Source organism: Coloeus monedula, assembly GCF_965178545.1.
Source record: "Coloeus monedula genome assembly, chromosome: 4".
Classification (NCBI taxonomy): domain Eukaryota; kingdom Metazoa; phylum Chordata; class Aves; order Passeriformes; family Corvidae; genus Coloeus; species Coloeus monedula.
The window spans coordinates 24,597,566-24,623,218 of NC_138784.1; the positions used below are offsets into that span (position 1 = coordinate 24,597,566).

At 49.9% G+C, this 25,653-nt stretch overlaps 1 protein-coding gene across 1 annotated transcript; it reads right to left on the reverse strand.

The window, feature by feature from the left end:
• Positions 1-22,948: 22,948 nt before the first annotated feature.
• On the reverse strand, positions 22,949-25,375 carry ELFN2 (extracellular leucine rich repeat and fibronectin type III domain containing 2; the record flags this gene model as incomplete). The annotated part of the gene is made up of 1 exon (XM_082280455.1): positions 22,949-25,375. The coding sequence occupies one exon, from the start codon at positions 25,373-25,375 to the stop codon at positions 22,949-22,951; it is 2,427 nt and encodes an 808-aa protein (XP_082136581.1).
• Positions 25,376-25,653: the final 278 nt, after the last annotated feature.

Sequence of the window (25,653 nt, forward strand, 5' to 3'; positions counted from 1 at the left end):
ATGGTCCACACAGCTGGGATGAGCAAGGCCTCTTCAAATGCCTGCTTCCACATGGTGTACCAGCAACACCGAGGTGGGGCTCTGTCTAAGCACTCTCTGGGCACATGAATTGAAGCTGGAGCCAGTAAAATGGACATACACAGTCTGCCCCACACCTCTCAAAGCAGCCAAACCCCTACATCCTTCCTCCTCAACTTGAAGGTCAAAACCCAGTTTTCCTTGTGAGGTCAGAGCTCAGGAAACACATTCGGGTTTTGCTCACTTGGATCAAAATTGCCTGAGGAAGAAATTTCCCATGTGCCCTAGATATGTTCAGCAACCATGTCACCCCTCCTGGTCCACCCTCCCATGCTGTGAAGGGAAAGAAGAACATCTCCCTGCCCTGCACAGCACCCTCCCACCCCTCACCCTGCCTGCCATCAGTCCTCATGAACATCACAGCCAGTTCCTGTGCCACTGGAGCAGCTGGCTTCTCTCTTGATTTTTCACAAGTCATTATCCAAGTCAGAATTTGTCACCCACAGAATGAAAGGAAAATGAACCTTCAATCACAGATGCAGATCTACCTGCTGAAAAAGAAGAGGGTAGAGGGGTGGGGGTGGGGGGGAGAGAGAGAAGTGGACAAAGGTAGGGAAAAACAAGGAGAAGAAAGGGATGTGCAACAGAGAGAAGAAACTATGAACAGAGTGAGGAAGAATGAAGACATGAAACACAAAGAAAAGAGGGGAGTGAGGAGTGTGAAGAATCTGAGGTGAGGAGATTGAGGCAGAGCAACTAAAGGGCAGTTTTTCATGGTTACATGAAAAATGGAGGGGCATGCAGGAGAGATCACCGTATCTGAAGGAGGAGCAGCAAGATGTCCTTATTTTCCACCCCATCTCCCACCTGATTCAAACCCACTATCCTCACCTCTTCTGACTCCCAGCATGACTGGCCCCTCTTTGGTGCTGTGAGGGGATTCTGCTTGCCCCTGAGCCTGTGCAGGGGCAAGGTAACCACTGGGGTCTGGCTCTTTGAAATGCCTTGTCCTTGTCACCACCCTAAATCATGCCCACACACACTTGCACATAGTTATTCATGTCTCTCAGATGGCAAGATGGTTATCACACGTCCTCTTAGTCATCGCTTAGCAAAGATAAACACATTTAGTGCTTAATCTTCCCTCATCAGTCAGGCCTTCCTTTGTCCCTCTATCTGCTGCTCTGCCCTGAATCTTCTCCATTTTCTTTCCATTTCAGTTAATAAGCTGCCCAGCCAAGCAGAGCCCTCCACAGAGGGGCCAGCAGCTCCCTGACTCTGTGCTTCTTTAAGGACAGACATTTTCCTCTCTCCACTCCCCCCTGCTCCCTCCATCTCCTCCAAATAGCAGCTATGGATTTTGTTCTGTAATCTTCTCTACCCTTCCCCTCTCTAGCACCCTTGCTAAGCCTAGCAATTTGCCTCCAGGTCTCTCAACAGCCATTCCCCTTTAAAGAACCACTTACTGGTGTCAGATGAAGAGGGGACAATTTTGAGTTTTGAGAATTATGTATGGAAGTTTATGTGCTTCTGTAAAATGAAAGGAAGGTTGTGGCTGAATTAAGAAGCCCATATACAAACAAAGCTCAAAGACAAAAACCAGCAAGTATTCCAAATACAATTTAAAATTCATTCTGATTACCATATCTCAGTTGTATTAACCCAAAGACTTCTCATTACACTGCAGTGTTTGGGGCGTCACACTCTTCCCAAGGTATTTATCTATGCCTTCCAGTAGCTTCCAGGAATCTGGTCTTTTACAGCAGTGCTACCAAATCCCTCCAGCTATCCAGGCTATAGCCCTGACCTACCAAAGCTGAGCAGTGCCTTCCCTATTGATTGACTGGCCACATACCCACAACACAGTCAGATTTGGTCTTCTTGCAGCCTGAATGTGCCTTACAGTGACCTGTAAGATAGGGGCAGAAGGGTGAGGCAGCTCACTGTACACATTGCCTCCAAAGCTGTAATGGGACCAGGCTTTGTCAGATATCCCAGAGAAATGATAGGGAGAGCCACAGAAAACAACCAGTCATGCACTGTGCTGCATACAGCAATATAATGATCACTTCAAAAGCCCCAGTACACAAGTACAAAGAGATGCTGGACTGTGCAGCCACACACACATCCCCACTGGGAAGGCAGGGAGGAATCCAGGACAGGGCTGTGAGTGTCTGACAGCGCTGAATAAAAGAGATGCTGCAGGTGTAATGATTGCTTGGGAGATTGCATTTGCTTGTGGATGAGGATGGAGGATCTGACTGGATTTTGAATAAGTTCTGCAACAAACCGATCGAATGTCCTTTAATCAGATGAATTTAGCTTCTGTCTTTCTTTAAGATGGTTCCAGGACACAATCAACCTCCTATTAATGGTCATCATCTAAACATAAGCACTCACCATTTCCCAAAAGTAAGAGGTATAGGATAAAAGAGCTGTGTTTGACAGAGGAAAGCAAGCAGTGTTTTCTGATAAAACAGTGAAACTGCAGGCAGGCAGTAAAAGACCACTAAGAAAAGCCTGAAGAAAGGGGTTTGGGCAGCAAAGAAATTGCCTCCTAGTTTTTGACTTACCAAAGCAGCACTTTACAGACACAGAGAACTTCCTAGATCTATTGTTAATATGCCTCCTTAACGGAAAACAAAATACAGGAGCTTGAACATCAGCCAACCACTTGAATCAAAAGGGTGCAACACATTATTGGTGGAGAAGTCTGGAGCAGGGATCCTGTAATCTATGTTTTCTCACTCTAGAGTGCATCTCCCATAAGTTTCACCTCTTCTCAGCACTTAGCTAGCCCCAGGTGAGTGGCCTGGGAGGTTCTCTGTCCTTTCTCTCTGACCCAAAGCAGCATGTGTGTGCCCTACAGGTCAATGGCAGCCAGGGAGCAGACACAGAGCTGCCAACACATCTGTCCCTGTCTTCGGATGAGCAGAGGAAAGAGAGAAAAAGGGACAACAGTAATATTTGAGGAGGATGGGAAGGAACTCACACAGACCCTCGCCATTTCTCTGTATGCTGACATTCCCATCCTCTACCTCCTGCTCCACTGCAGCCAGAGGGATGTTTTCCCTGTTGACTTCAGAAGCAGCAGGAGCCAGCCACTAATTAGGATCCAGTATGACAAAGCACAGAGTAGCCTGACACTGCTAGACCACAGTTGCCTAGAGGCAGAGGAGACAGTGCCTGCCGGAGGATCACTTTCATTAAGATGAAGAACATCAAACAGCTTTCCCCGAACTGACATCCGTCTGTCAAAGGAGCCTGCAAAGAAAGGCAGAGCTGACAGGGGCCCTAAGGAGAATCTCATTAGGATGGTTTTAGAGGGGCTTCTTGATGAGAGAGCTGTGGGGACTATCTTCCTCCTTCCATCAGGAGTGGCTGTCAGCTTGTCGTCTCAGTTCTCAGAGGCTGATGGGCATGGACAGGTAATACCGATGGAGGTCACGGGCATGGGAATGTGACCAAGGAGGAGGAAGTGAACTGAAGGAGAAGTAGTGGAGCAGGACACCACAGAGCAAGTACACACAGGGAACATTTGAAGCTTGCCTCGCTTTTTGGCTCTGAGAACAGGAAGCTGCTGTGGAAGGCAGACTACTCCAGTAGGCACCGCGGGCAGTGCTGGGCTGCCCAAGCGGAGCCTGGTGGGAGTGAGAAGAGCACCTCACCTCCCTGTGTGCACCGTGCAGAATTGACTGCAGACAGCCTGCTTTTTGTGCACAGGGTTTGGGCACAGCTTGCACTCCAGATGCATCTGCACACCCCTAGAGCCTCTTCAAGTTCTCAACCCAGCTGAATCCACCCACAGCCCAGCTTGAGAGGTTAAGGATATTTGTCCATTCTCACAGAAGCAGTGATGAAGAAAGACTCCTTCACTCCATGATTGTTTGGATGAAGAGGTGTAGCCCCAGAGACATGGCTCTCTGGGCCTGAGCTACAGCCACATGGCTCTAACATAGACCAGTGATTTCTGGAAGGCTTTGAACAGGCATTTATCCAGGACCGTAACTCCCTCCCGAGGCCCTCCTGCTGGTAAGTGCATTCAGACACTTGCCCTGCAGTACAATGAGAAGGCTGTGCTCAAATTCCCCAGCCAGCTCTGATTCAGTAATCACAACAAGTGTTTATCTGTGCCTGCAGGGACATCCTACTTATTAGGAGTGGTCAGCTGGGCATTACACTGTGCTCAAGTGGTTCAGCATTCAGAGTCTAGAACTGACTTTGCAATTTACTACTACACAAGTTGGTGACATCATTCAGTCTCTTTGGAGGCTCACATGGGCAATATCACTGCCTTTGGTTAGAAGTCACTATTCACAGTCTCTCGATGTAGAAGGAAAGCACGATATTTTCATTTCCTTAAAAAGCTGATACTGATGGTCTGTCTTTGCAGCCACCCTCAGGGCTGCCACACATGACCTCATTGTTTTGTCTAAGGCCAGGGTGGGAGTCCTAAAGCCCTCGGGCCATAAATAGCCTGCAAGAGCTCATAAGCCTGGGACAGACACTTGGCATGTTCAAAAGACCTGCACCTGGCCAACACAGAAGATACCTCTGGTGCGGACCAGTGTCTCTGAATATGTCATCACAGTCTCAGTCAAAGCTCACAAAACACATTCCCAGCTAGCACCGAATGACACTTTGTGCTATTGCTGTGCAGTGCTAAGGTAGGTGGGAATTTGCAGCTGAAAGGTGCTGGGAAGACCTGCTCTCTCACCAGCAAAGAACAGGCTCAACAGCCCTGCATCAGAACTTTGCAGTGATGACATCACCAGGGCTTTGAAGAGCTCTGCCAGATGATTTCTCAGGGTACCTCTGAAAATCTGCAGTGCTGATGCTGTCCTGGGTTTTAAGGGTTAGCACAAATTATGTCAGTCAAGGAGTGAATCAGAGGTCTGAACACTGGTGTACGGTGCAAGGTCACCCACCTGTCTTCAGGTTCTCCTCCAGAATATCTCCCACAGGTCCTGTTTAGTATTCACCAGCACTCAGCTAACATCTTGGATAACCCAGGGCACCAAAAACGGATGAGGATTCTGGATTCTGGAAACCAGAATCTCACCCTCTAGATGCCTGAGGACCTGCAGCAGTGGTGCCATTTCCCATCTCCAGAGTTTTTGCTGGGATGCCTTTCTCCTAGCTTTTCCTCTCTCTAAGGAGAGCCTCTCAAACACGCAAGGCTGCTCCCAGCACCTGGCCCACGTTGCTGTCCCTCCAGCTGACAGAGAGCTGAGCTGCATTTCACACTGCGTGAGCACTGCAGAAACCCTTGTTTTGCCAGCACACGTATGTTTCCCTCACTCTTGCAAGGCTTGAGAAGGCCTGAGCCCTGACCAAAACTAAGGGGTCTTTGAGCACTGGATGGCAAGCAATCCCCTCTGCAGAGGCAGCAGGAGCAGGACGTGTTCAAGCCAAACAGGTGCTGGGAAGGAACACTGTTCCCATCTTTCCAAGACTGGGAGGTTGTGGTGAGACCAGACTGGGTCTGGCCAGCTGCAGGACCTGGCTATGCTGTGCTGGCCATTTGGCTCTGTGGAGGAGCCTCCTGCAAGCAAGAGGAAAGCTGTCTGCCTCCTGCTCTGCTTTCAAACAGCACAAACACAAAGGCAGCAGGACAGGCTGTGGGAGCAGGACAGCAGCTACCACCTGCCGGGGCATTTTTACTAGTCCTTCTTGGCTTCCCAGTGTACATGGAAGGGAAAAGGTTTATTCAACCAGTCTCCTTCACTTCCACCGTCACCCCTGCAGACCAGTCAGGTGCTATTTCAGGTTTGGTGGGGATGGAGGGCAAGCACCACAACAGGGAAGGCATTGTACAGACAGGAGGTTGTGGTGACTCCCACGACAATGTGGTGGCATCATTGACTTGAGCCAGAAGGGTCAGTGCTCAGCTCTTACAGCTCCCCATCCTCACCTGAGATGTGCCAACCCACCACAACTCCAAGCCCTTTGAGCAGCTTCCCAGGCAGGGAGGAGGTTGGAGAGGCTCCACTTTGGCTCACCCCTCCTCGTGCCTGGCTCTCACACCCCCACTCACACACACATGGGAGCTGTCTCAGGCTCTCTCGCACAGGCTGTCTCACACTCACAAGCTCTAACACAAACACAAAGGCTACAGGACATGTCTCTCAAGCATTGTATAGGATCCTGCTCCCTCAGTGTCTGTTTCACACACTCTCTCTCTCTCCCTCACACTTGTGCTTGCAGACATCTCTTTTTCTTCTGTCTGTTTCTTTTTGGCATTGGTGGGAGTTCCAGGGAACAAGGCTCTGTCATTCACTCTGTTTGCAGTATCTCATTCCCTGCTAGTCTGTACCCTTTTTTTTGCTATATTAATATTTGGTTTGCTTTATTACTACTTGCTTTGCTCAGGACTCAGCTCCCTCCCCTCAAGGAGCTCAAACCCTCATGGCTTATCAGAAACATAGGAACACACCCCAGTTCCCAGGATTCACCAAGATGTGCCTTCACTGGTAAATCCATGAGGGTTTTGCTCTAGACCCTGCTCTGTTTGGCTCTATTACCTGTCAGAAAGTGATGTTTCCAGCGTGTGGCAGGTTCATGAGTCAGCCTGAACACCCTGTGAGCTTACTGTGAGAACAAGCTACACCATAGCAAAGATCAGCTCTGGAAGATTAACTGTTGAACTGCAGTTCAACTACCTGGAGGAACAGCTGATCCTCTTCTTCCTTATTGCAGGTCTGGATTATCACAGAGGGTACTCATATGAAAAGAGATCATCAAGAAAATACTTACTCTTTGGCTTCCTTTTCTCCCCAGCTCACCAATCAGTGTAGGGAATGTTGCTTTTACAGCTTGGTCCTTGTGAAAATAGGAATTCATATTTCAAGCTCAGGGCTGCTCTAAGTGTGATGTCTGAAGATGGTAGGAGTGGCCAGGTTTGTGTGAAAGATCAGCTAGGATACAAGCAGAAATAAATGGACAGGGTGTCAGGCCCACAGGAGGAAGTAAACGCAGCAAGTCCAAGAATGAGCTTGTCCATTTTTACATTTAATTTGGCTTGTCCAAAAGAAGCAATTTATCTCCCTCTATAAACCTTGCCTCACCAACATTGTTCCAACTCGGCAGGAATCAGAAATGCATGGATTCCTCACAGCAGCATCACCCCTCTGTTCTAACATGCTGCTAGAACACAGAGGGGTTTCATCCTTTCCAGCTGGCACAGTCCTTCCCATGACTTCCTATAAACTGAGACTTCCATAGTGACATTTGCATTCCTCCAGTCCTCAGGCACTTCTCCTACTCACCATGAGTGTTCAAAGATTATTTGGATTGACCTTGAAATGACACCAGCCAGCTCCCTTAGCACTGCTGGATGCATCCCATCAGGGCCCATGGACTTACACATGTCCGTTTTGCTTAAGTATTTTCTGATCCTCTTCCACACAGGCTAAGTTGCTCCCTATTTTCCCCCAGTTTCTGGGCCCTGGCATTTCTGAAGGCCAGTATCGTTACCAAAGACATCTGGAGAAGCCACTCAAACACCTCAGTGTTTTCCATGCCCTGTCTCACCAGGGCACCTGCCCCATTTAGCAGCCAGCCAGCATTTCCCAAGTCTTCCTCTTGCCTTCCATACTTTTGCATTTTTGTGATCTTTAAGGTTCTGAACAGTCATGGGGAACTCAGCTGGAGGTTAACTCAGAGACACTCAGCACTGTGTCCCACAGGTGAGTAGTGTAGAGTGTACCTACCATCTGCTCCAGAGAGGACCTGAAGCCAACTGCCCCCAAGGTCATTAGCACGTCTAGTACAGCCCTACACCTCCCAGGATCAATCCCACAGGGACTTTCCTGTCTCAAGACCTATCCTGGTTCAGAAGGGGCTTTACGTCATGAAGCCATATGTTTCAACATTTTCCTTGTCTATTTTCACTGACTAAATCCTGGGTTTTTGCTATCCTACCACCTCCCATACACACTCCTGTGTCAGCAACCATTGACATCAGCATTCTTGTCATGAGGCGAATTTTGCTGCTTTAAGGATTCCACCGCCCTGGTGCCATGGCTCTCCCTCTCTCATGTCATCTGATGTGCCTGGTCTTGGTGACAACACCTGCCTGTATGAGCACTCTGGTAGCATGTCTCCAGGGGTGTCCTGCCTTATATGTTTATGTTTTCATTCAATGAGAAACCCAAGCTAAATGTAGTTCCTTCTCCTGTTCATTTGTCTCATTGCTGCTGTGTACATTTAAGCTTTTTCCTACCTGCTCATCCCCTTTGCCCTTTCAGTCCATGCCAAATAGTTATAAGACCTGAATTTTAGGCAAGTGCTCGCTGTGTGCTGGGAGGACTGGACACAGCAGCTGCAGAAACTCTGTTCTGAGTCTCACTGCTGCAATGCTGGGAAGTTTCAGATGCAGCTCTTTTCCCATCAGGTCTGTCAGATGATCTTAGTATCAGGCTAAGAGTTATCTGGCATTTCAGACCATTGCAGCAGCCTTGCTGGGCAGACCTTGGCACAAGGCTGGCAGAGGTTGGATAAGATGTCAAATAATGCAGAAGAACAGGTGTACTGGATTGTCATGAAGGTCCATCTGTCCCAGTGCTTTGTCTGTCTCCTTAATACTGGCCAACAGCAGTTTAAAGACTCTCAGAAATTTGGTTTAAACCTTTTGGCAAGGAATTTCATCAGTTATTTCTTTACTATGATATTTTTTCTTGAATTTTCTCTTAAACCAGATGCTTAATCATTTCAAGGGTACTCTGTGTTCTCACTTTGAAAGGAATAGCCAGTACTTTTGTCCTGCTTGCCTTCTTCAGACCATTTGTAATTTTAGAATCCTCAGCGGAGGAGAAGATGCAGACTGCTTTGATTCATGCTGATATGGCAATTTTTCTGCTGCTTTTCCACAAAATATTTCCTTCATTTGGAAGAAAGGCCATGATCCCTGGGAAGATAAATTTGCTGCTTCTGCCTGGTGGTCACCTGGAGATGATCATACAGAGAGCAGAAAACATGTGCCTTCTTCCAGTGGGCCTTTTTCCTGCCGAAGATCCCAGCTACAAGGGCTGCCCCACCTGGAGGATGAGAAATCCTGATGCCATAGCTGTCTGCAGGGAATGTTTCTGGCAAGAGCCTTCTGCATGTGTGCTGTCCAAGGAACCCTGGTGCAGATCCAAGGAGTCTCTTCTGTCCAGATGGTTCCAGGTGGTGTCAGTAGAAGGAGCTGACCCATAAGGGGAATCCTTTCCTGCCCACCAAACCCCCTCATTTATAACAGCAGGTGGGAAGCACATGCTCCACATCACACAGCAGAGGAGCCCGGCTGCAGCTACAGAGCCTGGTCATGGTACAGACCATCACAAACCAGCAGCAGCATCACAGCCTCTGCACTGCTTGGAGACTCTGCCCCACACCAGACCACTCAGCTTGGGCTGCGATAAACTGGGAAAGGGGAGAGATCTGGTGCCCTGCAGGGCAGCACCACACACTCCCAAGGTCTCTGTCAGAGGGCACATTCCATTGCTACCACTCTGCCACAGTCCCTTTCCCAATCTCCCGTTGGTATGCAGCTGCACTGTGCATCAAGATCCAACACTGCCCCACCAGCCCGGCACAACGGTCTGTCCCAAGCACTGATGAAGCAGATGCCAGCCTCTCCAACCTCTCCCCATCTTCATGGATCCCAACAGGGTCACACAGTGAATTAGCCTAAGATCCAGCTGTAGAACAGCTGGTTCAGCCAGATCCCAAGACATTTTTCTTGTAATCAAATATCTTGTGTCTCTCACTGCAGCACTTGCAGACCTGGATTTTCACCTGAGATCTACCTATTTATTAGGAATATTTGGAGTCTGGCTTCAGGGCTCCTGTAACTGAAGCAAAAAGTCCCAGTTATCCTATCCATGTGCAAGCTGCTAAAAATATCAGTATCACATGGGATTAAGCCTCTACTTGCTGTACATAGAGATATGGTTTGTTTAATAGTTCACTGAAACAGAAAGGTCTGTGGGATTCATTGAGATTTTCTTTCTCTGCCCACCAAAGCTGCTCTCTGAGTCATTATGTGTGGTGCTGAGTCTGTCCCCTGCCTGCAAGAACAGTATGTTACTTTCTCTCCTTCAGTCATTTCTGAGGTGATGCCCCTGCCCAAATCTATTTGACTTCCTCTGTACTATGGTCTTTGTTAAGAAATTCCAGCCTGTGGGTGATGCTCAGGCACTGTAGTAGGTCATCTCTGGGGTCAAGGTGTGGAAAAAGCTGGTTACAGCTGAAAATATTCAATAAGGAGCCAGGAGAGATCTGGGGATCTGGCAGGGAAATGTGTCTGTAGGGCAAGGTGCTTGATCCCTCCTGGAAGTCCTTTCCAGGGATGCTTTGAGTGTTCACCAGGTTCCTGTCTGATGGTGTGGCATCGTGTTAGAAGAGGCCCCCTGCCCTTCCTACCCCTCAATCACAGCCATTTCTGGAAGTTACAACTGGAATGATTTGGGCAGAGACATCATCTCAGAAATGACTGCAGCAGAGAACATCCAACTGACTCACACACTAAGTTTGTTTCACACACCAACTGTATCTCAGCTTCCCCCCAGATCCCACCTTCTGTCTGGCCCTGTGCAGTGCCTGTCTGCCTGAGAACCTTAGCACACTGATGCAGAAATGCTCTAAACCCAGTGATGAATATTACTCGGACAAGTTTTTCCTTTCCTCATCCCTTTCTGAGCAATGAGCTGGCTTTTTTTTTTTTTTTTTTTTTTTTTTTTGCCTGGTTTGTTGGCTTTTTTTCCACCCCATATGGTCAATATTTAATTTTTGGTGAACAAAGATATTTTTCACATTCTGTTTCCCTGCAGGAAACCACTTCCTTGCAGGTTTGGATGACTCAAGATGTGAGGAATTACATTAGACAGTATATGAGAGGGGAAAATATGTGGACTTGGGAGGAGACAGAGGGGATTGAATGGAAGGAAAGAAATGGAGAAATGGGAAAAGGATAACAGATGGAATATGGTGAAAGAAAACATCAAGAAAATGAAGGGGAGAAGAGATAGAGAAAATCATTATTCCCTAGGGAAGAGAGAGGTGAGGGTCAGTGAAGAAAGGTGGAGAACAGAGAAAACAAGAAAAAAAGGAGAGTATGAAGGGAGTGGTCAAAAATTGTGAGGAAAGCATAATCTGCAAGACAGGAGGAGGGAGGAGGCCTAGAAGATAAAGCAGAGGTGAGAGGAGAAGCTGTGTTCTGCTCTGACAGTGTTTGGGTGACTGGTTGGTCCTCACAGGTAGCCAGGCAGAAGAAGCCCAGAGGTCTGGCTGCCATCCTGTGCTGTTTCCCTCTATCCACCACACTGACCAGATTTGGGACTTAGTGATGTGAGGGAGATAAATCTCTTCCATTTCCCAAAGGTGTTTCATGAACTCCGTCTGGGGGACAAGGGATGTCACTTTCCAAGAGACCCAGGCAAGTCCATTCCTCCTCCAGAGCCAGAAGGCAGAAACTGAAATTCTTCAGTTTCTTCAGACCCAGGATGGTGTGTTATGCTGTAACTGTGTGAATTCACAGATATAATGACCTTGCAGCTTATACTTTTCAGTGGAAAGACTCCATACTATGCCAAAGTGATCGCTCCAAGGCCTTCAAACAATGAGTTTCTTATTCCTCTGAGAGGGCATGGGGGTGTAGAGAGGCTGTGCTGGCAAATCCAACTGCTTCAAAGCATCCCTGCATAGCAACAATTGAAAGCAGGAAGGAGATCTGTCATCTAAACCTTCTTTCTGGGCTGGCTAACGTGCCTCAGGCAGTTTCACCTTCAGGCACACACACTGCACAACAGGGCAGGAGAAATCAGTGCCCCCTTCTCTGTACAAGATCTAGGTGGGGGTAAGGGAGCAGTGTCTCCTCATCAACCCCAAAGTCAAACAACACAGCACAGGCAGAGTGAAGGCAGGTGTAGACAGAGTAGCTCTGAGCCAATAGGAACAGCAAAACCTGGAGGATCCCCTCTCTCCTTCTCACACTCCACCACTGGACTGGTGTTCTCTCCCAGCTGCATACTCAGTCACAGGCAGGACAACCTTCTTAGAGAGGCAGGATGGGCCCATGATGCCTCCTTAGAGAAGCACTCTACTCAACCAAGAGCAGAGTTGTCACCTGGCAGCCGTGGGTGGTTGAGGGCTTAACAGAGGTCACTCAAGCCTTGGTTTCTCTGGACATTTCCCTGGCAAGTTCTACCTTCCACCTCAGCTCCCTGCAGCAGCGGAGAGAGGAATGAGGACCAGTGAGGGATCTGTCACCCAGCTACCCCCCCAGCATCAGACCACAGCTCTATAGGAATTAAAAAACCCTTCACCTCCACCCCATCAGTCTGTGTCCGACCTTGCTCCTCACTCTCCTGAGTTATGTGCTCCACCCCAGCACCTCTAGTGCCACTAAGGAGCCAGGACATCCTTTTCTGGGCCACCACAACCACCATCAATGCCACTGACACCTCCTTGCTCTTCTCCCCCATAGGCATCATTTCCTACAATGGCCCAAAAAAGAGGGCACCATCCTCATGGATTATGGTAATACAGCCCTGAAAAGCCTCTAATTAACCCTCATTATATAATTCACAGCTTCGTCTGGCAGCTCCTGCCACAAAGGGCTCAACAGACAGTGTCAAAAATACCAATTATCTCCCCGGCTGCTACTCGAGAAGCAGAGAGAAAGAGAACCAGGTGTCACAGGTAGGAAATCTTGTGGATGACAGTGACATAAGAAGGAAAATGTACAGCAGAGAAACAGAGGCAGCAGCTCTCTCCCCACCTTACTGTAAAGGGATGAGAACCTGGGATCTCATGTATCTTCTGGCCCAATGCCCAGTTTGAGCAAGGCCCAAAATGAAACCCCTTTTCCTCCAGACAAGCAGGTATCACGACATTAAGCCGCCACTTTCTTTATCTGAAGGTGCTCATACACAGCGGTACAGCCACTCCAGCCTTTGTAGATTTAACCTGCACCTCCTTGTCCTGATGAATCCACCCTATGACAGTTTGGCTTGGCTTGGCCATTTTTGTCAGCTGCATCACCATCTTGCAGCTCAGCACCTCGGTCCGGCAAGGCCATTTTCAGACCTTAGGAATCCCCAGTCATCAACTCCAGAGGTTCAGGAAGGGGAAGAACAGAGTAGAAAGAAATCCCCAGGCCCATGTTGTGATCTGGCAACAGCAGGCAGTTGGGGCAGGTTTGTGCCTATTTGCTTGCAAATCTGTGGGCAAGTCTGGCTCTTCCTCATGGTTCTTGCCTGGCTGTGCTTTTCCCCCTTCAGCCACTTTGCCCCAGAGGTCCCCAGATCCCCCCCACCCATTCTTAAAGTTTCATCTTATTAGTCAGGTCCCGTTTGTCCCTTGATACTCATGGCAGAGTCTCCACTGTCTTTGGAGCTGGAGCAAGACAAGTGGGACAAGGCACTGGGCTGGAAAATTGGGTGCAGAAGTTGCAATGAATTCTTAATGATGCCCTTTCTGGCAATGTATACAGAGGAATGGAGCAGAATACTTTTCTTTTTTGAAGTGTTTCTTATTGAAAAAGTGATGAGGCTTTTGATTCATTTTCCACAGTAGCATTAGCTGGGCACCTGCTTACTTCTGCCTTGCTTAGCAGGAGTCACCAATACAGCTCCTCGGACTCATTTTAGATGCCATTCCTTTCTCCTTTGGGAATGCATGTTAACTGCCAGTACTGAAGAGCCTGGCAATCCTACTGTAAGAGGTATCACATAACCATGTTGTGAGAGACAGACCCTGTCCCAAGGGAGCCTGACAAGGGAAGGGAAGACACAGATCCCTGTTGAATATTCGGGAAGCCAAGGAATGGAGCAGTTCTGCACCCTGCCATGCTCCCACCAAACCTGTGGCAGAACCTCAAGTTTGTCCCTATAGGGGAGCACCAGTGCTAGTGATCTATCCATCATTTTAACAGTGTATGTGAACCTGTATAAAAGTATTTGAGTCTGTGTTTCATCTTTCTTACCCTTTCACCCCTAAATACTTCACTTGCAGGCTGTTTGGGTTTTATTTCTCTCCATTTGTGTTTCCTTCAGGGGTCAGGAGGGAGGCATAGAGGTTGTTCAGTGACATAATCTGCTTCCCTGCTACGGGTGAGCATGGCCTGTGCACTTAAAATCCCCAATCCCCTTGGGCTTTGTGTAGCTCTCAGTCAGTCCTCCAGCTCTGCACAATACACACCTTTTTTGTTTTAATTGAAAGTGCATCCAAGACGTGGGGAAAGATGTTAGCCTGACAATTCCCTAGCCTGCACTGCTCTCATCCCCTTGAGAGACATCCCTCGGGACAAAGGTCAGCAGCATGACCCTCACACCCTCAACCATTCGTTCATTGCCCTTCAGAGCTGTTGGTCACTGGTTCCATTGCAGTCAACATGACCTGGAGGGGAGAGATTCCTCACTCTGCTCTCTTAGGCTTGCCCTGACCCTGAGGAGTCATGATTGCTCAGGATGCCTGGGCACTTAGTGCTGCAGAGAAGCATCCTCTAATCCAAGCTGGCTATTGCAAAAGCCACCAAGATTTGGATGGGAAATCAACACCCAGAAAGGTTGTTACCTTTGCAGTGGAAACAGGATTCATCTGCCGTTCCATCAGAGACGCTCTTCCAGTGCTTACAGTCAGTCCAGAAGAGGGCAATGTTGCCTACTTGCCTGTCGGTACCACAACACAGAGGCACTTCCACATGCACACATAGGCAAAGAGATGACAACTGTCCCGTATGACTTCCGGCAAAAGGCTCTGTGGCTAAGTTAGGTCTTTCTGTGCTGCAGCACATTACGGCTTGGATAAGTCACTGAACTTCACAAGGGTGGAAAAGAACCACGTCAGCATGAACCAACCCCAAGGAAACACAAAATGGTCTTCCCGAGTCTGCAGCCAGCCAAGCATGAGGCTGTGCAAAGAACCCCTGTTCCTCTCCAGGGTGGGTTTGCTTTGCAGGCCAGCTCACTCTGGCCACTCTCACACTGCCCACTGCAGCCACTTCACTGTCCACAGCACAGCCATGGCCCCTTCTCTCTCTCCATGATGCAGACATCATGGTCCACCAAGCTGGTTCTGGAGGCAGAGGTCAGTGTGGTTTGCTGCAGGAACTGCAGTCTGTTGGGCACAGTTATGTCCAGAGGCACTCGAGAGAATAATGCAGACTCACAGACACAGCTCACACCTCACCCCTTCCCTGGACACACACCAGCTCACATAGCAGTGTGCAGAGCAGAGGACTCTAAGGTCTCTGACTGGAATCAGCCAAAGGCTGCTCAAATACAAGCACTGCTTAACTCTTTCACCACAAATCATTTTGGCCCAGAGGGCTGACTACAGTGCCTCCATGTCCCCTCAGCCCAACAGTCCTCACCTGGCTTCAGGACATTTATGACGACTTCAGCCCTGACAGTCTTCCCTTCCCAAAGCTTCCTGCTCCTCCTAGACAGCATTTGCAAATACATCTTGTCCTTTCTCATCCCTGTGGCAGAGCAACCAAATGAAATGCAAGGACTGTGGAGACAAAATCGAATTTAGCAACAAAATAAACAGCATGGGGGCTCTCTACTGATTAGATTACGCCTCTTTATAATTTATGCATTAATTCCTCCCAAGGTCTGAAATGCCCTGTCTCAGAAGGCCTGTATCCCTGCACTGCAGAGATGCAGATGCCAGGAACATCACTTTGACTGAAACATCCAGCTTTCCACCAAGCAGATGAAGCTCTGAATAACCCCAGAAGAGCTCCTCTTCGTTATGAACCATTCTCCATCCTCCAGAGATACACAGCCCAGCACCATTCCTTCCCACACCCAATCGTTCCTCCCAAGCCCAATGGAGAACATGTCAGACTATGAAGCATCTGCCTGTAGTAGCATCTGCTCCTAGGACTGCTCTCAAATCAATTCAAGCATTAATAAAGAGTCATCAGCAACTGCAGCATATATATCCAGGAGCTGTTGTGTCCATACTCACAACTCCCTAGAACCATTTATTCCTGTCCTTTGCTACACAAGGAGCAGAGACTGTGAGCTCAGCACACTCAATAAGGAAGCCTAGAAGCCATGGCTAAATCAGTCTAATCAAAGCTGCATGTGCAAGAGCAAAAAAAAAAAGAAACCCTCAGAGCCAAGGAGCCATACCACTCTCAGGAGAAACTAGAAACATTAAGAAACAGGAGGCAGAGACAAGACATACAAGGGAATGGCTGCTATGACACCATACACAAATTGGCCTAATTATGTGTATAAATGCACCAATAGGCATGGATTTGCTGGCTGTATTCTTAACTTTAAATATTGATGCTTAGGAAGAGCTGAGATCAGGATATCTGCTGGTGGATTAGGCTACAGATTGCTCAGTCATTACCCACGGCTGGATCCCCTGCCTTGGATAGCCTTCCTCCAGAGAGCTCTGGAGCTCAGGCAGAGGATTTGCTGTGTAGGTAATGGGCAAGGAAGCTCTGCCTTACACCCGGAGAGCGCTGTCTGCCTGCCCTGGGTGGGGCAGAACCCTGGTGCTGATTGGTGCAGGAAAGGGCTGGTATCACAACAGAACTGATAACACTGTTACCCATGATTGGGTAAAAATGAGGCTGTGTCCAAAACAGGCAATAGCCAAGGGCAGAGAAACAGTGTGTTTGGGGGAAGCAGGTGACCACTGTGTGCCTGGGAGAATCTTCCCATGCCCTGACCCAACTCTCTCAGTTTTGCCCATCCCCAGATTCCTCCCATCCCATCCCATCCCTTCCCATCCCGTCCCATCCCGTCCCGTCCCATCCCATCCCATCCCATCCCATCCCATCCCATCCCATCCCATCCCATCCCATCCCATCCCCATTCCACCTCCTCTGCCAGACAAGGCTAGAACAAATGGACTCAGAAGCAGCTTTTCATAGTTTTTGCTTGTTGATTTTTTTTTTTTAGGTTTTTTTGTTGTTGTTTTTTTTTAAATAAGAAATTTATTGCAAATATAGAAATTGATTTTCTCCATACAGGAATCTCCGAGTTGAGGAAAAACGATTTCGTGCCATTCAGTTTTAAAACAGGAAAAGAAGGAAAGAGAGAATAAAAGAGAAAGAAAAGAACAAGAAAGAAATACAAATCTAAAAGAAGAAAAGAAAGGAAATTAAGAAAAAAGAAGAAAGTAAAGAACATAACTCCAACTTAAATTTGTCCATACACAACCGGGGGGGTCACAGGGTTGTTACGGAAGGAGGAACACCAAAGAGGCCACAAGGAGCCAGTCCCAGCAGCTGCCTCCCAGGCCCTTCCTTACATTCAAGGGCTGACACCCCCTTCTCTGTGCCTGGCAGCTGCCCGCCCCTTCCCACCCCCTCACCCCAGACGCTGTGCTTGTGGATGGACCAGCCGTACCAGCCCTGGAGGGTCTGGCCTGACCCGGACAGACTCTTCCTCTTCCCCCCAGGGAAGGCGGAGAGCAGGCGGCGGGGACAGGCCACCCAAGAGCAAGGCCTCACAGTGGCGGTGGTAGTTATGGGGGAGGCAAAGGCCAAGCCGAACGCGCGAGGAAGGGGCATACGGAGGGGGACCGTAAGGGGGGGAAGAGGGAGTTTACCCCCGGGTGGGGCAGGGAGGAGAAGGAGCGGGAGAAGAGGGAGAAGGAGAAGCCAGGCAGAGGGATGCCCTCTCTCCACTCAGGAACGCATGGGTTGGGGCAGCCCTGCAGAGAGCTGCCCTAGTAGGATGGCCAGGGAGAGGTACGGAGACACCTCTCCAGGGCGCGTGGGGGGACAGTCAAGGGGAGGCAGACCGAGAACGCCCCTCACAGCACAAGGCCAAAGCGGCTGAGGGACAGGGTTGGGAATGCGTGCGTGTGTAGGGGGACGCAACAGACGCTCCCCTCTGCCCCTTCTTCAGGGAAGGACCCAAAAAACACTTGCTCAGACAGGGTGGGCAGGACGTGGCCTCCGCCAGCCCTACAAGAAACCCCCATAGCCTGGTGGGGGGTGGCACAAAGTGCCCGCCCCACACCAGGCCACCCTGAGGAGGCTCCCTCCTGCTCAGGTGGTGGGACAGCAGCAGGCTGGCTCCAGCAAGAGGACACGGCTCCATGAGGCTCTTCTTGACTGCAGCTTGTGAGGAAGGAGGTGGTGACGGTGGAAGGGATTTCTCCAGGCTCCTGGAAGCTGTGTGTCCTTCCTGACGCAGCTGAGCTTTCCAGTCAGCAACAAGCATGGCAAATGTGCTTTTGGTGCCCTGGGTCCAGCTCCTGGCCATACAGCAGCTACCCACCCTGCAGCACTGAGCTCTGCCCTACAGAGAGGGGTCACAGCTCACCATGAAGTCCGCCAAGATTTTTTTCTCCAGGCACTGCTGACTTACTCCCCACTTCCTCTCAGAGAGCCTTCACCCCTGCACTCAACCCTTTTCCTTGCTGTTCTCTTTGTCCCTTATCATCCCATTCTTTCCACTGTGGTCATCTCTTCTCCAGGTCTTTCCAGCCTGTCCCTTTCCTCCACCTTCTCCATCTCCCTCTACCTGTTACCTCCTTGCCTCCTTACCAAGGAGTGGTGACTCCTTGGTCCCACCATACCTTATTCACTCCTATTGTGTCTGCCCCTCCTCTCTCTGTCTCGGCTCCTTTTCCACCTTCCTCCTGCATCTTCCCCTCCTTCCTTCAAGCCTGCCAGGCAGAGCCTCCTCCAGCAAGGCAGGCTGATTAGCATTGCAAACACACAGAGGCCTCCTCAGCCCGACATAATTCTTCATTTGTCAGTCATGAATATTTCACACCTGCCTCAAGAGGGATTTATTCAGCATGGAAGAGTGGGGAGGGGAGAAGGGAACATGGTACCGCAGCATAAACTGGGGCAGCACCAGCAGATACGGGAAAGAGCTCTGTCTCATGGGAACAGCATGCCTAGAGTCTCACCTTCAGTCTCCTGGGTGCAGGACCCCAGCCCAGGCTTCTCCCCAAGGCTGTCCCTGGGGCTAGAGGGCAGGTCTGTGCCCAGCCTCATCCCTCACCCTCCACAATTTCCAGTGAGGTGAATTAAACCCCTGTTTTCTCTGCCAATACTCACCAAGCCAGAAATAAAGTGTGAAAGGGTTTGGTCTTGCTTCAGCCCTAGAACTCCACTTTGCCCTGGGAGAAGGCAGCATTGAGGGACTTGCCAAAGCCAAGCCAAAGAGGCCTTAGAAACTTCAGGCAGTCTCTCCACACTTTTTCCCAACAAAGAAGCTTTTGAGGTTTCATCATGTCCTGCCCTCTGCAGGGCCAGCCAGGGGAGAGAATGCATAGGACAGACCTAATCCAGAGGTCTATGCAATCAGTGAGAGGAAGGTGGTGGGAGATCTTCTAAGTGTTTGTAACCAGCTCCACATCAAGTTTTCACTGTATCAGAGGTTTCCCTTCAGCTAAAGCACTCCATGTTTCCGCAAGATCAACCTTGCTTTTTGAGGAACAGCAGCCAGGGCAAAGGGAGGGTAGTGAGCATTTCTCTTACGAGATCCATCTTGTCGGGCCTCACTCCTGTTCCTCAATAACTAGGAGAAATGGCGGCCGCTAGGAAGAGCAGGCCTTTGGTATATAACACATACCCCTTTACACAGGTGACCGTGAAAAGCAGCTGAGAGACCGCATTTGGAGTAAGGGCAAGGGGGACACTGGGAAGAAGAAGGAATGACATTTATGGGGTGATTGGTTTGGGTTCTCTTTGGGGTATGTTCCCTCTCAAACTCAAAACTATCTCTTTATGAGATAGGAGTCTCTCATAAAATCACATCAGGGATGAATGAAAGGAGCAGAGAAAACAGGGACAAGGACAGGAGAGACTTTGAGGGAGGAGGTTAAATTCCAACAAACTGGCACATACACAACAGGTGTTTGCTCAGAAAAATACAGTAAAATTGTCATGCAAATAGAACGTTAAATCTGCTTTCCTCCAACAGGGCTGGCATCACTTTGTGAGCCCTCTTCCTGAGGGAGGGAGCAGGACAAAGAAGAAGGGAGGAGGAAGGAAGGTGAGACACTTTGTTCCCCTTCCTTGCCCTCTTCCTCCCACAGAACAGTCCATCTTGTGCAAACTTCATCCAATGGTTTGGAGTGGGGGGCTACAGCTGGGAGAGAAATGGCTTTTCCCTCCTCTCCAGCCTTACCCTCACCACAGAAAAAAGAAGGGCCTGATGAGAGCTGTATCCCTGACCTTTCTTTTCTGCCTCTTTGAGGTGTTGAGGGGAGAAAGCAGAAACCTTTACAGGTTAATGCTCCTCCTTAAAGTATTGACTGAGCAGAACTGTTTACAAGACCATACAGCAGAGAAGCACGGGGGGAAAGAGCTGCGGAGAGGAACAAGACTCCATCCCCCCTTGCCTGTCATCCCCTTTTTCCAGTTCAATTCTGTGCCCCAGCCATTAGTCTTTTCTGCTTGGATGGTTGCCATGCTGGAAGACCACTGAGCCTGCTCCATGTGGTACCTGGGGAGGTCTCTGTTGTGCCTAAGCATCTCTCACAGCATTTACCTGTCTTGGTTTGCCGCATGGTCCCAACGTGGAGGGACGCCTGCCAGCAGTGATGTGACTTCCCTTCGTATCTTCCCTTCATCCTCCTGCACACAAGTGCACACACGTGTGTGCGCACACACCCCTTCCTCTGGGTGGGACGGGCTCTTACCATGTGGAGTCAGTCCCATGAACACCTCTGGACTCAAGGCAAGCAATGCTTTGACTGTGGGAAAGCAGGCTGACAGTGAAAAGTCTGAGGCAATGGGGTCATGACCTGGCTTAGGATTGTTACCATCAGCATCCCTACAAGGAAGAAACTCCACAGATCTTCATAGGTTTACACTCTGGGGATACCTGCTCTGGTTTTCATGCACCAGACTCTGCCTACTGCTCCCCCTCACTTACAGAAGGTGAAATTGTCATCTGTGGCATAGAAGCCAGCTCTCACAGCAGTGCTACTACCTGGCAGATAACAGGCAAGTTCTCTGCATGCAGCATGTAAGTGCCTCCCAGAGAAGCTCCTACACCCTCATCCTTCTCCCAGGACCCCCAAAAACACTGGGTCTTCTAAGGAGCACCTCAAAGAGGAAATAACTACTTAGGGAGAGCCAACACAACATAGGCCCTCACCCTCATCCTGGTAGAGGTGAACAACAGTCAAGTTTTGGGCAGATCGTGGAGAGAAGGCTCAGTGTGCTGCATAAAGACATGTTCAGCAGGCAGCACTCCTTCCTGACAGAAAAACTTTGGGGGAGATGGTGCCAAGATTGTGCTTTGTTGGGCTGCTCAGAAATGGGGCTAGGTGAAGAGGGCAGTAGGCTCATTCCCAACTCTGTGACAGATCTTCTACCCAAGAGACAGAGGTTGAGACCTAGCAAGTGCAGCTGGGATTTTGCCAAGACATGAAAGGATCCCTAAGAAAAGTTTGTCACACCTGTGAGGAGGTGGAGGATTTAGGAGGTGATATGTTGCTCTGACTCTCATGAGGGCCTCTAAGTAGTCAAAGGAACCCTGCCATCCAGAGGCTGGTGTCCTCTTCTATCCCAGCGCACACAGCGCAGCTGTGCACACAAAGGGAGCTTCTTCCAGGCCATCCTTTTTGGGCTACTCCCAGGCCCCATTCTCACACCCCATTTGTTCCCATGCTCCTGTCTTTGCCCTAGGCTGTCCCCTATCCATGCCAGAACGTCCACGGCCTATTCAAGAGAAAGACTCTTTGTGAGGCCAACCCAGTGAGATGAGCAACTGAAATCCTGTTCTTCACACACACCTGGAAGTGAGGAGGTTGGGTGATGCTCTTCTCATGGACACCCACCCCACAGCCCACGGTGAAGTCAGTTGGGAAGAGCTGCAGAAGCTTCATGGAGAACTTGTTCTGCTGAGGTCCTCTCCAGGTCCCTTCCTCATAGTAAGGAGGACATAAACAGAGAGTATTAAACTGACTACTCAAGGGCAGCCTGAGCATAGGCGTGTGTGGAGGGGAGGACCTCTGACCTGTAACATGGAGAGATGGGAACCCTATACACCTCTGAAAGACCAGACCTTCCTGTCTTTTCCTCCACCACTCCTTGACAACCTGGCTTGCCATGACAAAGAGAACATTCACAACCCGTTTCTCCCCACCAACTGGCAGAAAACTGGCTCTGAGAAGGCGCGGAGAATGTCTATCATTCCAGAATTGCTGGTGTTCATCAGCAGCAACATGGCAGGAGAAGGGAAGAAGGAAGAGCAGCAAGGGCACAGAGCCTGTTATATGGCAGGTCCTACCCGCCTTGGTCCTTCACATCTCCTCTCCTTCCTCTGAGGAGGATGGAGGTTCGTGAAGTATCTAGACAGAAAGTTCAAGCCCAGGGACCCTTAACAGAGAGGGATAGGGAAGGGCAAAGGAAAATAACTTCTTCCAGCAATTCCACCTGTCTTGGAAGGGGACGGGAGAGAGAGAAAAGCCTCCACTGCTAAAGAAAATGAGGGAAAACGTTAGTGATGGAAGATTTGGCATAGCAGGTATACAAGGTGGACAAGGAAGCTTTCTAAACCAAAGTCCTTCCCTCTCACCCAAAAGAAAAATCAGCCTTCAACAGGAACAGAAAGATGAATAGTTCACAGCTGAGTTTCATGCCCAGTGAGTGTCCATCCCTGCCCTTCTCCTGCCACCCACTCCCAGGCCATTCCCACCCACCCACACTCCAACGTTGTTACCACAGTGTCAGAGCAGGACACTCCTACCAGCCATCTGCGGGCAGAACAATGGTCCCCGTAACACAGTAGAGACAATTCGGCATGTGTGTGTGTGTGTGTGTGTGTGTCAGTGTGTGTGTCTGTGTGTGTAAGAGTTGTTGTAAACTTTAAGAAAAGGTTTTGTCAGTTTTGTATTTCTCAGGAGTATTTTGTTGTTGGTTTATTTTTCACAGTCAAGTGGCTTTTTTTTTCTGGTTGTTGGAAGGGGGTCTTGGTTTGTATTGTTTCCTTGTGAGGAAGAGTCACAGCTTCTGCTGAGCAGAGACTCCTTTCCAGTAATCCAGGATGTCATGCAGATCCTCGTCCTTGGCAAATTGAACTTTCTTCCGCAGGGCATGCCCAGCTGCCATGTAAACCTCCTCCCTGTGATGCTTCTTGTAAGGCCGGAATCGCTCCCAGATCTTGTGGGTGCTCTCTGAGGAGTACTCGGGGCTGGAGGAGTAGCCCGAGAAGTAGTGTCTGGGGGAGAGCTGGGAGTACGTGGAGTCTCGCTTGGACCGGGACAGTGGCTTGAGGAATGACACCCGCTGGCTCAAGGTGTCAGCACTTTCCTCATAGTAGAGGGCCGGGAAGGAGTGACGGTGCTCACTGCAATGGTAAGAAGGCTTGACCTCCAAGTGGTGGATGGCGCTTGGAGACACCAAGGGAAGACGATCCAAAGGGCTGTTAAGTGGGCTGCCCTTCTCAATGTATTTGGAGTCAGACTTGCTGAGTGGTGGGTGGTCAGGCACATCCAAGCTGAAGACCTTGGCGCTCTTGATGGAGCCACTAGAGGAGACACTGCAGGTCTTCCTGGCCACAGCAGCATCAGCACTGAGCTGGCGCTGCAAAGGGTGGTGGGAGCTTTCCTTGTAGGGTGGGGAAAGAAAGCTGGGCCGCTCTAGCCCACTCGAGGACCCGGCTGGGATGGACTGGCACTCAAAGGCCATATCTGAGTCAACACCAGTCCCACCACCCAGGAAGGATGCTGTGTCCAGCTTGAGGGCATCAATACAGTTGTTGATGATCTGGTTGACCTTGTCTACCTCCTTGGCTATAGTAGAAATCTCAGCAGCTGAGCCTTGCCCATTGTCAAGCTCCCTCAGGTCCTCATCCCGCTGGGTTCTCTCCAGCCCATCCCCACCACCAGTCCGCACTTCAATGTAGTTACCTTTAGTGGTGACTTTAGGAGTCTCCATCCCAGCTTCCATTGACTTTGATGGGGGCAACTTCTCCCCAATCATGGAAGGGATGGAGGACATCCGTGAGACAGGAATGACAGGTGGCTCACCCAGCTTCTGGGAAGGATGGACTATGGTACTGGTATCAATATCTGATCCATAACGCATTTCCAGAATGGTCTTTTTGACATTGAGCGATTTCTGTTTCTCCTCCTGCATCCTCCGCTTCCGCAGGCAGTAGTAGACCACCCCCAGGACAATGACCATCCCAAAGAGGCAACCCAGGGTGGTCATAATATAGTGTGTAGTGGTGGAAGTACTGGAAATAGGGTCCTCCCTGCCTTTGCTCCGAGTTGCAAAGGTCAGGCAAGTATGGTTGTAACGCCTGTTGTTGCGGATAGAGGCCACACAGAATGTATAATCAGTGTGGGCCTTCAGCTTGTTGACAGTGACATATTCCTTCTTGCTCTTCAGTGTTGCTATGTCAGAAACGTAGCTGTTGTTGTATTGGACCAGCACATACATCTTACTGTAGGGCATGGGGATGGTGACCATCAGGATGGCTGAAGTGATGGTGACATCATGTAGCTTGATGCTGGGACTGAAGGAGGAGTCAGTGGTGGAAGAGGCTGGAGGCTTGACAGAGAGGAAATCCCCAGGGCTGATGGCTGAGCCCTCATCCAGGTCTCGCTGGGAGTCAGGGGTGTAAGGAGTTGGGTTGACTCTGGAGAGGGAGGGGATGGTGCCCCCTCTGCACATGGACTGGAAGATGGTGATGGCATTGCGGTTGTGGTGAGGCCGAGGCACCAGAAGCGGATACCCAGCAAACTCCCGTGGAGTCTCACACTGGAGGCGGTCATAGTTCTTGGTGACGTTGTTGAAGAGAGCCAGCCAGTTAAGAAAGCCGTAGAGGCTACAGTCACAGTTGAAGGGGTTGCCAGCCAGCTCGCACACCATCAGGTTGCTCAGGCTGGTGAAAGTGTTGCCCTCCAGACGGCTGAGGCGGTTGGATGACAGGTCAATGCTAATCAAGCTGGGGCACTCGGAGAAGGCAGTAGGGGTGACCAGCTCAATTAGGTTATGCTGCACAAAGAGGAACTGGAGACGGGCCATGCCCCGCAACATGCCCTCTGTCAGGTTGGTGAGTTTGTTGTAGCCCAGCTGTAAGACCTGGAGGTTTGACTGACCCATGAAAGCCCCATCCTCAATGTAGGAGATCTCATTCTTGGTCAGGTTCAAATCAGTCAGGTTGCCGAAGCGGTTGAGGGAGGAGTACAGCACCACTTTGAGCTTATTCTCATTCAGACGCAAGTCGTGCACCGTGCTGTTGATATGCTGGGGGATGGTCTCATACGGGGGCTGGTTCTGGCTGCAGATGGCCAGCCACACATACCCTTTGTCCCCCTCAATCAGCCAGCAGTCACCTCGCACGGTGCCAGGGGAAAACAAGCAGAGCAGGGCAGCTGCCCACAACCCCAGGCACAGCATGGTCTGCAGTGGTGCCCTCATCAGGATGGGGGAAAAAAAATCCTCAACAAAAACCAATGCAGGACAACAGCAAAAAAAGAAACTAGGGGGCAGGAACTGGGGTTTAGCAATGGAAAGGAATGAGCACCCCAGTCCTACTGGGTGTCATCACCATTGTTTCTTCTTGCCCTCTGGGTCAAACCAGGAGCATGGAGGAAGGGGAACACATGCAATCTTCTCGCGGAACACCCAAGAGCTATGACCACGGATGTTTGGTCTGGAAGAGAACTACCTTGTGCTTCTTTTCTAAACAAAAATTC